Below are 13,506 nucleotides of genomic sequence, written 5' to 3' on the forward strand. Positions count from 1 at the left end.
CGTCACTGAGCCGCGGTGATAAGCGACTCACCGCTCACCTCAACACATCTCTCTGTTTTTACTAACCAAAATCACCGGACTATGAGCGCCTAGTATCCAAACCACCGTTTCGGTGGTCACAAACGGTGATAGGGTAGCATGCAGGGGCCTTTAAGGCCCCTGCATGCTACCAAATAATTAGTGTACAGTAAGTGTGTGTATACATTAACAGATGTAATATGTGGGAGTGAGGGAAGGTATATATGTCAGTAACCTATGCATGCAGGAACAGTAATTGTGTATCCTTATAGATACAGTAGATACAAATATATTCATTTTATTTTGCCTTGCTTAAGTACAGTAGGTTATGTTTAATGCGGCCTATACTGACAGTATGTGGCACCTTGGTCACCTGTGACTTGTATTGCAGTTTTTGACTTCAATGGAAATAAGTTATCTTTTATCTTTATTGAAGGTGGCAGTACTGTAGCTGAATGGGCAGAGAGGCTGCCTGGGAGTGGTAAGTATCCCTTAGCATGACACTTAACTTAACTAAGTTTGTGTAATATTTACAGTTTGCATTATTTGCTCTTATCTCTGTGTTTTACAATTGCATTTTAGCCAAGTTAACACCACTGCATTGCACCATTATACATGCATACACTGTACGTAATTAATCACACCTATGTAAACAATTTCAATATGCAACAGCACAGTAGGCTATTTTATTCCCTGACATTCAGGTGACAGATCTGGGATCCTGTGATTTATGACCAGATCTCCCACTGCACCTGTAATTATCCAACTGTATACCTGTCATCATTATTATTCTGTTTAGCTAGTTACATTCCATTACAGTTATTATCGACTGCTTCTCTTTCTTCTCAGTATCATTTATTTGTCATCAAGTTATGAAGGACGATTCCTTTTTTTTTTGCCAAATTACTCAAGGCAACGAGTCTGTCTGGATATTAAAGGGGAATACCACTCATTTCCGCCCCCTCAGCCAAAAGTACACCCTGCGTATGTCACTGAACACATGACCTCAGTCAATTATCCAGTTCTAGGCAACATAGAAGAGGGGGGGTCTTTTTTATTATTTCCACACAACAGCTCTAAGGTGTATTAAAGACATTGTTCAATGTTGAAAATGAGTGGTATTCCCCTTTAAGTCTCACACATACTGTATATAGGCCCATACACATTATGCAAGAGGTCGTGGTCTCTGGTAGTGCAGGTCTGCTGGATCAGTTGAGTCCCGTTCATTTACTTTCTATCTGAGCGATGGGCTGGAGCTTCCGGTTGCAAGACAGAGAGAAAGGCAGCCGGCCAGAAGCGCGTTGTGGTCTGAAATAGCCATTGACTAGGTTTACCCACGAAGGTTACACTGCTGCTATAGTGGATTCGGCATAAAGTGGGCGGTTAGGAGGGCCATGCGTGCTCACTTGGAGCAGTATACAGCTAGTAAAGTAATTTCCATTGGACATCACTAGAAATACCATTTAAGACCAAATTAATACTTTGCCGTACGGACGGTTGCGTCTCTTGCCAAAAACAACTCTCTTGCCAAAAACAACAACAGTGACGCAACAGTAGGATGATAAAGTTAAAAGGGGTTTGGTGCCTTGCTCGAGGGGAGTTCAGAAATCTCAATGTAGACATGTACCACTGTTTACAATGCTGGGACTCTTAAACTAGGGTCCAGGGACCCCCAGGGGTCTTTGAGGGGGTTCCAGTCAGTCCCCAGCAAAATGAGGAACATTACCTAACCCAAACACTATTTTTCATTCAGAAATAGCTACAAGCTCACAACATGTTGCGAGGTGACGTGGTGTGAACTTGTAGATCTGCTATTTTTTTTATGTTGAAAGATCATTTTTCAAATGGGGCTTCTTAACCGGTTACCATTAGTCCTTACTGGTTAAAAAGAGTCACCGACCAGGACTGCGTTTGCGTTCGTTCAACTGTTACACAGGAACCCAGTATAATCCAAATAAACAAAATAAACAACAATAAGCAACAATAAGCAACAAAAAGCAACAAAAAGCTAAAATATTGATTCAGATCATAATTTTATAGCAAATTATGATGTGAGAAGAAAGTTTTGTAATGTAAATCCCATGGCTGCCACTTCCTGTTTATTTTTCGCAGCATGAAATCAGCACCATTGCCAGCAATATAGCAGTTGTACCTTTGTACCGTGGTGGCTGCTTCCAGGCCTCATTTTAGGGGTAAAGAAAGTACCTTTGCACCAAAAGAATACAATAAAAAAAATGAAATTGACCTTTTAACCGTTAGTATTAACGGTTAAACGATTTTGAGGTCCTTGACATGCGATGCGATGCGATGTGAGAGTGCGGACTGGCCAACACCAACTTGGGACTCCTCAATCGCTGCCCTCCATACCCTCCTGTCTAGCATTAGGTTCTTGAGCTCTGCAGTGTTCTTAGCGCTGCTGTCACTGGAACCCCTGGGGATACAGGTGAACTGGGCACTGGAGAACTGTATTTGGATAACTTCCCCACTAGTCTTCCACCCATAATTCTGGGATGTGTTAATGACCCAGTTTAACAGTAGCTAGTTGGTGAGGTAATAATTAACTGGAGTTACTGGACACTGGTATGTACACCGTTTTGATAAATAACGTTTTTTTCCTAACACAATTACGGAGGGCAGGTGTCAGCTAGGCCTACTATGTATACATTTAATTATAGTAAGTGCCCAGTTCATTAAAAAATAAGATAAAAAACACTGGCCTAATTCAATTCTCTCAAGTGCCCATGAGTCCTCTGATATACCGTCCTGGACCCCCCACTTTGACAAATGACAACCACTGCCTTTCTGCACCATGACAGCCATCTTTACTCTTACTGTCTGTTTCCGTCCTGCTGCTGCCAGCCGCAGTCCCATTTGTTTACTGTGTGTCATGGGCTTGGCAGGAGGGGTGAGGAGGGGGAGACAGACAGACGGCATGGATGGTGGAGTGGAGGGATCCCGGGAGGAGGATGAGGACATGAGGCACTGGAAGGACGTGACAGATGGGACGTCCTGACTGACCACGACCCCACTTGATAAGGTCAGTCACGTGACAGCACCACAAATAAGGCAATTAACACACAGTAGCAGACTCTAGAGGTGTGCATATTGACACCCAGAGAGGATATTAGACACGTGCTCGTTTGGGGTGTATGTTATTTTAAATGAACGTCGTGCTAGTAGATTGGTTAGATAAATACTGCAGTCAATGAGAAGGTGTGTTTTTTGTGTCATACGTGCTCCGTACGTCACGCTTTTGCACTACGTAATGAGCGGACTCTCTCTTTTGCTGGTGTTTCGACCAGGTGGGCGTGGTTTTGAGGTTAGGCATAAGTCCTGTGAGGTTGGTTAGGGTTAAGGTTAGGCATAGCTTTTGTGAGGTTAAGTTTAGGCCGGGTTAGGTTTAGGCATAGTTTAAGGTTAGGATTAGGGTTAGGGATAGCTAGGCATATAACCGCGCCCACCTGGGCGAAACACCAACGAAAGAGGAAGTCCTACGTAATGAGAGAGAGAGAGAGAGAGAGAGAGAGAGAGAGAGAGAGAGAGAGAGAGAGAGAGAGAGAGAGAGAGAGAGAGAGAGAGAGAGAGAGAGAGAGAGACGCGTTTCTCAAGGTTAAGTTAGTTCAGTGGGAGTGTCTTACAGCACCACGTGACAGTGGTGCGAGGTTACTGTGTGTCAGAGCTGTACTCAGTGTTGCCAGGTCTGCTTATTATAAGCGACTTTGGGCTTCTTTTTCTGTTAAGTCGCTTTTAAATATTGGTTATAGGCTTGTTGTGTGTAGTTGCTTATTTTTGGCATGTTTCATAATGTTGTTTAAACCAGTTGTTCTAAAATATTTCATGTCAAGGACCCCCACATTAATATGTAATAACTATCCAAGGACCCCCCCATAAAAAATATTCTATTTTCCACAACTTTTTCAAGATTTTTTTGAAAATAGTAGATCTACAAGCTCACCCGCGTTGCATCGCGACGCGTTGTGAGCTTGTAGATCAGCTATTTTCAAACAGTCGATTTATATAAGTTTAAAAGTGCTCATGTGGCATATGTTCACTTCTTTTGGGCTTGTTTTCATAGGCCTGGTTGCTTATTTCTCTCACACAATCTGGCAACACTGGTTGCGCTCTCCTTCTGAAGGGACGATCAGCTGCAGAATGATGGTTTAATGTACACCCTCATGTCTGCGGTGGTCCGATCACTAGCGACCGCAATGACCCCAACAAAACATCGTTTAAATGGTGTTTTATTTAGACTTATAGCGGCTGTTGTTTGCAGTTTTCAGTAGAATTATTTGATACCGGCACTTGCCTAGAATTGCATCTACAGGCAGCATATTGTACCGTTGCCAAAAACAGCACTAGCGGCCGATTTTATTTATTTAATATATATATCCATTTCAAGTTTAATTAACCTTATAGCCTACCGTTTGTTATATCACAGTAACATCATCTATATAAGGATATTGGTGACTCTGAGACTATACAAATGTAACCAAATGGACCCTCCTTAATAGGCCATGCTATGGGTCATTTGGTTACATGTGTACACTCAAAGTCAAATGAACCCTCGGGATTTGCTAGCGATAAGACGTTTTTAAAATAAGCATCAGCCATATATTTCCTTCTGGTAACCTTCATGGCTCCCTCCCTCCTCCGTACCGTGCATCATCCCCCGTCCATCTAGTCCTGAAAGCCCTGACTGTCATATATTATGCGACAGTCATGGATGAACTTCAACCTTGTGTTTGCACGTTCTCCCTTTTTGGCCCGTACATCTACACAAACGTTCATATTTCAAGTATAAAGTGCTGACCCCATGGTTACGGATGTTACAATTATGTGCGGGCCCTCAGAAGTACCCGTATCGTCCGTATTGTTCAATGAAAAGCATTGTAATCTGATCGGCAGCCTTTTTCTCCGTATTTTCTCCATATGCTTTCAGTCACGTGACCCTATCGGTTGGGAGGTGTATTGCACTGTGATACATTATAACTCTATGAGAAAATGGCCACTGATCGGATTAAAATGCTTTTTATTGAACGATACGGAAGATACGGGCACTTCTGAGGGCTCGAACGGAATCTTAATATCCGTGGCCATCGGGTAAGCACTTTATATTTGAACGTTTATGTAGATGTATGGAGCAAAAAGGGAGAAAGTGCAAACACTATGTTGAAGTTCATCCATGACGTTCGCGACAGACTACCGTCGTGCATCCATCCATGGCTGGTGCTGTTCTGTGAGTGAGACCTCCATTACGCACCACATAGACACCCACCAGGTGCAGGTGGACGGATCACCAAAGGGACGCTGCTGCTTCTATTTTCTAAAACGCTGTTGGAACAAGTTCTATAGGCGACACACTACACGTCCATTTGTTTTTCATGCAAAGCCAGCAGCAGTGTGTGAAGCGGTTGGACGTCGTGTGTGTGTGTGTGTGTGTGTGTGTGTGTGTGTGTGTGTGTGTGTGTGTGGGTGTGTGTGTGTGTGTGTGTGTGTGTGTGTGTGTGAGAGAGAGAGAGAGAGAGAGAGAGAGAGAGAGAGAGAGAGAGAGAGACACACACACACACACACACACACACACACACACACACACACACACACACTGAGGAGCACAGCAGCTCTCTCTCCCGCTGTGGCTCGTCTCAGATATATTGTCGCTGCTCTTTATAATCTCATCCCAAAGCTCGTCGGTCGAGTCGCTGCTGCTGCTGCAGAGTCGATGCTGCAGTTCTGACTCCTGCAAAAAAAAGGAGCGCGGTGGGTTGCGCTGCGACAGACACACGCACACAGACCCGATGAGAAGAAAGACATGCTTGCCTTCGTTCTGGTGTCTGGGTCGCTCTGGATTATATTAGGTGAGTTCTGAACAAAATGCCATTTTTTCCCCCTCCTCTCTCCGTTTTAAACTTCAGTCTTCTTGGTGATGATGATGTCACCTAAGCTTATTCTTTGCATATGGGTTGATGATGAGGCGCAGTGTGTCGCTCATTCATTCATTCATTCATTGCCGGCTTCTTATTTCCTATACAGTCCGTTGGATTATTGTCATTATCTCTTAGCATCAGTGAATTAGCTTCGGCCATTCCTGTACAGGCTAGGCTACATTAGTTTTTTGGCAGATTGCTTAAAATTGCCACGTTTTGCCTGGATTGCGGTTGGGTTACATGGACACACCGACCGGTGACATTTTGATTTGATCCACGATGCACGTGTAGCCCAACCTAGTTTCAACAATATGGCATAATAATAATGATGATGATGATAATAACAACAATAATCATAATGCTGATGATAACAGTGGCGGGCAGCGTCTGCTAACCTGCTACAATTTTGACTCTCTAGCTTAGCCTTAGAGCAATGCAGCCTACATTTTCTTTCCATAAACTTGAGATAGGCTACTGCCTTCCTCAAACCCTTTACTGCTTTCACATAATAACGGCATTATCATGTGCAATGTGCTGGCTGGTTACTGTAATAAACATATAGTTCTATTTATCTTGGCAGATCGATGCTATTATTTTCATCCCCGTGGAAGTAGAGGATTATAATGCTGGTGGGGGGGAAACAAACCACGGAGGCCCGTTGCCATTCTAAGCCAAACGGGATAAAGTGCCGTGTGTCGGCCAGCTGCTATAAGGTCCTGTGACATTGTGCATATGAACCGAACCGGACGCACGTCAAAAATTGTACATGCACGCATGTCTGCCAATGACGCGACGGCGTCGCTTGCCAAAAAAAAAAAGAACAGATCTACAAGCTATGGGGTTGCTTTGCTAGGCTTTAACCACTAAACCCCAACATCGGTATTGTGGGGAAAGCATTAGCTGATAATAGCAGATTGACAAAGCTCACAACGTCGATCTGCTATTTTTATATGTCGATCGGCTATTTTCAGCTAAAGCTTTCCCCATAATAACAGAAAACGGAAAATACACTAGTATTGAGCCCTGAGGGACTCCGGTTACCCATATGGGATTTAAGCGGTTAAGTCTTTAGCTTAATTTGAAATGTACAATATAAACGTGATAGCAACAATAAGGCCAGATAGCAGCGAGGACATGTCATGGTTTGCCGGTGGATGTGGGGTAACAATATTTTGTCCTCCATCACTGATGGAGAGGAGGAGGAGGAGAAGGAGGAGGGACGGCCTCTATTATTCTTCTTATGTGCTGATTGGTTGAAAGGGCTCGGCGCCAACCAATCAGCCGCGGGAGCGCTGCAAAGGCCCACTGGTGATTGGTGGGAACTGTCCAGGGGAGAGGGGTGCTGAAACCATAACGGCCTACCGGCAAACCACAGCATGTTCATCATCTCCAGCCTCCATCTTTTCCCTGAAGCAAATTCCTCTGTGTTTATGAAACCTCTTTTTCTCTCTCTATATATATTTTTTTACAACCAGACATATTATTGTACCCTTAGTCGTTTTATAGATGTAAATAATAGTTTGTTCACTTTTTTTAAAATATTTGTTTAGCTAAGTGATTTGATTGGGGGTTTAAGTCTCCAGTGGGACACAACACCCCCCCATGAGGACATGCTAGCAGTACCGCTCAACATTCAGCTAGTCATTGTACCCCGACCTCACCACGCCACACCTCACTATGAATAATACATTTTAATCACCATCTGGTGTAGCCTACTACAACACACAGACATGTAAACTTATTCCTTTTCCTCCTTAATAATTAATACAAAGGACAGTCGTGAAGCTCCACCTTAGAAACCCACACACATGCACCTAAGAACAGGCTGTACTCCTGAAAAAAGAATTGTTTAAAGTATCAAACAGACAATCATTAAAATGATTGTAGATTGAGTTACCTGACACCTAATCATGTTGACAATAGGGAATGGGAGGGTTGCTGTGGCCAGGCAAGTCAAAATTGTTTCCAATAATTAGGACAGGGATGCCAACCCCATTATTGAAGATGACTCAACTAATTTAAAGTACATTTGGATGCCCATATCATGGATGACAAGTAAGGGAAAAACTATAGCTGTCAGTATTAATCACTTCAACCCTCTAGATTTAGTGAAATGGAACTGAGTTGGCTCTGTACTTTAGCCGCTTTTTTCCTTCTACACCAAATCTCTTCAGCAAAAAACAGCCAATAGACACAACTTGTGAGCTTGTTGTGAGCGTGTCTCTGCCATTTCTGTCCAATGTTCCCCCCGGAATATGGATGCTGGGGTTCAAGTGGCTAAGATATTAAGAACGCATAATGTTGACATCAGGTCTTTTTACCAGTTGATCTCAATACACGTGTAATCAATAATAATGGCCTCACAGTGTGCACTCAGATAACACATGACATCCGTCTCTTTGTTTCTCCACTACTGACTGAGTGGCTCTTAGCTGTTTCAGCATGCAAGTGTGTTCTCACTTCTCGTTCCTTTGCTGTGCTCTATTGGGCTCTATTGACTTATTAAGGCAAAGTGCTGAAACAGTGATTCTGCCTCTTCTGATGCATATCACATGTTCAAGTGGGTTTCTTAGGTCATTCTTCTGAGAACATGCTGTACTGGCTGTGTAGTAAACGTGCACAGTGTTGTGGTTGGGGATGGGAGTCGCACGGCCCTCTGTGCATTACCATGATAAATACCCCAATTCAAATCCCTATGTATAATTTTAGCATTTTTTAAAAGTCACGGTTGACAGTTTAATAAATACATTTGGCTTGTTTTTTCCACTTTCCCGAAAGCTGACATTTTGACGAGGCCCCCACTTGACAGCAGCGGTCTGACCACAATCCCTTTTTAACAGTCAAATGTATCAGGGAGGGGCATTAAGAGCTGTGTGTGTGTGTGTGTGTGTGTGTGTGTGTGTGTGTGTGTGTGTGTGTGTGTGTGTGTGTGTGTGTGTGTGTGTGTGTGTGTGTGTGTGTGTGTGTGTGTGGTTACTTTGAATATGAACACATGTCCATCATACAAACCGCCAACAGCCATAATTTGCATATGTTCTGTGGGTGTACAGTAAACATGTATGTCATACCAGGTATGTCGTCCATGCTGTACTGCATTTGTGGTGTGTGTGTGTATTAGTGTATCTGTGGGTCCATTATAGTGTAAGCTGAGAGACCTGTGCATCTTTTAGCGGGGGATGAGATGAGATGACACTGTGGGTTTATAGGAGGGGGGAGGAGGGCAATCAAGAGATACAGGGAGAGAGAGAGAGCGAAAGGGAGGGGGATAGAGAGAGGGATGGAGGGAGGGAGGGGGTTAGCGTACAGCGTCTGCTGAGCTGAGGGTGGTGTGATACGGCGGCCTGTGAGGTAGAAAAGAGGCCGCGGCGCTTCTCCCTCGTTCGCCTCGGCTGTAATCTCGCCAGTGGCAGTACATGTAAGAAGGTAATCACCGGTTTTCCCAGGGTGACGTGATAACCGCCCGAGGTCCCCTAGACAATAGAGACACACACCACCACACCGGTTCCCAGCTGGCTGCCTCCGACTCCTTGTAAGTGCTAACCGGTGCCTGCTAGCATGTACCGACGTATAGCATGCCTCTCTCCACTGCCTGGCCCACAGCTGCTGCTCTGCTGTAGTGGTCTCACTGCAGAGCGTTCGCAGTCTGCATCCTGCTGGTACACTTCCTCCTCCTCCTCTCTGCTCCCTTTCTCACTCGCTTTCTGCTCTGCTCTCTCGCTCATTCTCGCTCTATCTTTTCACACGTTCTGCTCTCCTTTTCATTCCATCTCTGTGTTTTTTTCCCTTCTCTCTCTCTCTCTCTCTCTCTCTCTCCATTGGCCATACGATGTATGAAGCTACCATCATCACTGCTTTCCATTGTCACACTGTAGCAGTGTCATGTGTGGCTCATTTAACCTCATTGTCAGCGACGAATGATCGCATATAATATGATATAATAGTAGTAAAATATAGTCTAGCCAAGGTATAGTATTGTATATTAATGATAACTCAGGTACTTCTCAACATGGGGTCTGATGACCCCTAGGGGTCCTTGTGGGGGGGGGGGGGTTTCAGGGGAGTCCCCAGCTAAATGATTGATAGATAGGAACCAATTGGACCCTTATGGGTCATTTGGTTTCCATTTGTATACTATCAGAGTTAAATTAACACTGAGGATTTTACAGTGTAGATTGGGGTCCCAGAGATACGAAATAAATCATATCAAATGGGGGTCTGTGAACTAAAGTTCCACACAGCACATAGACATACGTGGGCTGGTGGTTATAACTGAGGCTCCTAGTGACAGTGACAGGAACAGTGGTGACAGGGGGGAGTGGGGTATCTCCTGGAGGGTGGTCCCACTTGGGGGGGGGGGGTATAAAGAGGTCAAAAGGAGAAGGGTTGCACAGAGGGCTTTGCGAGGCAGATTTATAAGAACACACACTTGAATGCAGATAGAAAATATGTAATATCAAGTTTTTGTTCCTGTGACAAAACGGGTGACAAGAAAGAAAGCGAGCAAGAGAAAGCGCACTCAGGATATCTTTAAATAGAGAGAGGAAGTGGCATGGAGGGGGGGGGTGGGGGTGGGTTACTCTTGGCCATCCGTCTCTCTGGGCTAATAGGCCTGTAATCTCCAGGCAGGTCTAATCGCCGGTGACGCTCCGCAGATGGGGAGAGGGGGCGGGACCAGCGGACCGTGTGGTGACGTTTCATCCTCACTCGAGTCACTGAGGACACAGGAAGTCTGGCTCGTCCTGTGCACAAAACGCAGCTCCCTGAGAGACGCTGGGTTTCAGTGGCATTCAATTTGTGACATTTTACAAGCCGTCCCTCCGGAGGACGAGAAACTGAGCCCTCAGAAGCACTTTCCATTTTGATTAGTTAAGTCACTTGTGGGAGTCCTAATGCATTGTGGGTGGTTAGACGTCCTCTTTATCGCATTTCTAAACACATTTACTTCCGTGAAAGGCTTGACGATCCCACCCGCTATTAATGATTCATTATCAAACTCTAAGTTTGTCGTTGATCCTACTCCATTCATCATCTTTGCTGTCCAATTCAAGAGCATCTGTTGCCATTTCATGTGTGTGTGTGTGTGTGTGTGTGTGTGTGTGTGTGTGTGTGTGTGTGTGTGTGTGTGTGTGTGTGTGTGTGTGGTGTGGTGTGGTGTGGTGTGGTGTGTGTGTGTGTGTGTGTGTGTGTGTGTGTGTGTGTGTGTGTGTGTGTGTGCGCACGCGACGGTGCACATAACACAAACACACATTAAGTGCAACATGAATTCAAAAATTAGACCATAACCATAATTGTGATCATGAGAAAAATGCATTGCATTGTAAAGAGCATGGTCACCAGTATCCACATTACTCATTCAACTGTAATGCCATTTTTTCCCACAGATTGATGTGCCCACTAGCTTGCCAAAGGCCACTTCAGATAAGGGGTTGTGCCTAAAGTTTAGCTGATATATGTTCGTCTGTTTCTCTTAGTTTGGAAAAGCATGATAGAGTGAGACAGCACAAATCAGTCACAGAGACGGTGTCTGGTGAAAAGCCTGACCAGTGCCAGAGTTTGGCGTCTGATGCTGATCCCAATTTTGTAGAGTCCAAGTCCACTATTACCAATGTTTTGACTGATATTTTGTCATAAGAGTATAATGCTCTAATCTATTTGAAAAACCTTGATTGAAGTTTCTATGTCAGAACATTTAACTTGTATATAAGCAAAGTAAATATAATATACACGTAAACTGAATTGAACCGATCTACAAGCCTGAATTCTAATTATTTTTAACCTATAATGGCATGCCCAAAATAGGGACGCCAAGTTGAAAGTGGTTAAAAATCGGGACACATTGGCTGCATACTTGCCGATACTGATGTTGTTAAAAACTCAAATAATGACAGGATATATCGGCCGGACCAATATATCGGTCTGGCTGTACTGGCTCGCTCAGCCAGTTATCAACAACATCCCAAGTTTTAATGTCTGGACAATATCCTTCTGCAGAGGCAATTTCATAGTCAATGAAATACTGCTGAGACGTGATTATTGCTGGTCGAAAACCTTACTCAATACCCCGCCAGGATGACTTGAAATATAGCCAGCCTTGGCAATTGTTGTTGGTTTCTAAGGAGACTTTATCAGTGTGAAATAGAATCGATAAGGTTTTGAAATGATTTCTTACGTGGCTGAAATTTATCTGATCACAGATGCTTGTAAAATCTCGAAACATGTGAAGCAAGGTGAAAGGACTTTTAAGATGAGCTAAAAAGGCTATCTTTGTGTTTCGTGTCCGATTTCTAACCTGGCAATGTTAAACCCCATACTAACAATGTTTCTAGTTCAATTCCAGCTGCAAACCTGTGTTAGGTGACTTTTCCCCTCTGTGGCCTCGGTCTCATTACTATAATATCTACTATAATTAAAGAAAAAAACGTCCAGAGGAAAAAGGCATAAAAGTATGTACCTTTTGACAAAATCTTTTAAACCGACCCCTGTCATGTCACCTAAGTATATCTTCTATCTGACCTTGACTTCCGGTCTCTCTACACCTAATTATAAACAAAATCATCAAATCAATCACCAAAATCTAAATTGTCCTCGTAAGTAATAGCTTTGGAAATTAACCAAAACTTTGCTGCAAATTAAAGTGCCTCATCAAAATGTCCAAATGCAAGGAAACTACAATATGACCATGAAGACTCTCTTTGCTGAGTAAACATTTGAACTACACTGAACAAAACATCTTTGCACTGGGGCACCGTAAAAGTCGTTTGGATTTTCTTTTATTTATTCAAACCTCTTTATTTATTCTACCTACTTTAGACTTACAAAATTGATTTTCTTATTACTCATAAATAACCCACTATTCAAGTTTCAAAGAGATTGTATTTGTCACAAGGTCATACTGTATTAGTATGTGCAGTAGAATTTTGGTGTGGCATACTGTACACTGCCACACTGTGCTAACAATTACCAAGGTATAATACATAGTATTATGTAAGTAATATAGTTATAAAAACATAGGGTATACTAATAATAAAGTGTAAAGTGTTGAAAGAGACCTTATTGTTGTGCATAAATACAGCATCAATATACACAGACATTGGTGTAGAGAAGGACCATAGACTATATATAGTACAATTTAGTTGGAAATGAAACTTCCCTGGGTTACAGAGGCAGTATATACTGTATATGCAGTATATATATTGAAGCCACAGGACAATATACAGAATAGAGAACATACAGAATATAAGTGGAAGAATAAATGAGCAACCGGGAGGCTATACAGAATGTACATTCATACAGTAGAAGTAACAGTACATGTTATAACTAGCAATTCAATCGGAACTAATACAACCCAAAGAATGTACAATTTGTGGAAGAGATGTCACAATAGCAAACGAAAATGTGTGCTGTTTTTGGAGCTGTTGGTGGAAAAGCAGAAGTGAGGACATTTCCTCAGTGCTAATTTAAGAGAGTGTAAAAATGGTCCTGGTAGTTTAGGAGTGTAAAAATGGCCCTGTAAAGGGAACATTTGCACACACTTAAGAGTTAAATTAGCACAAAGGTTGTCACC

At 43.2% G+C, this 13,506-nt stretch overlaps 1 protein-coding gene across 2 annotated transcripts in view; it reads left to right on the forward strand.

Moving 5' to 3' along the window:
- The first annotated feature begins 2,995 nt into the window (after positions 1–2,995).
- The window catches only part of acsl6 (acyl-CoA synthetase long chain family member 6), a 66,893-nt gene continuing 56,382 nt past the window's right edge, over positions 2,996–13,506 (forward strand). Inside the window, exons 1-2 of one of the 2 annotated variants that reach the window (XM_080436573.1) lie at positions 2,996–3,055; positions 5,702–5,873. In XM_080436573.1, the coding sequence (XP_080292699.1) occupies positions 5,828–5,873 (46 nt within the window). In that variant the 5' untranslated portion in view covers positions 2,996–3,055; positions 5,702–5,827. Of the gene's footprint in view, positions 3,056–5,630; positions 5,878–13,506 lie in introns of those variants that run through there. The other variant, XM_080436574.1, reaches the window with a different exon arrangement.

This window comes from Gymnoscopelus braueri, assembly GCF_963280865.1.
Source record: "Gymnoscopelus braueri genome assembly, chromosome: 8".
NCBI lineage: Eukaryota > Metazoa > Chordata > Actinopteri > Myctophiformes > Myctophidae > Gymnoscopelus > Gymnoscopelus braueri.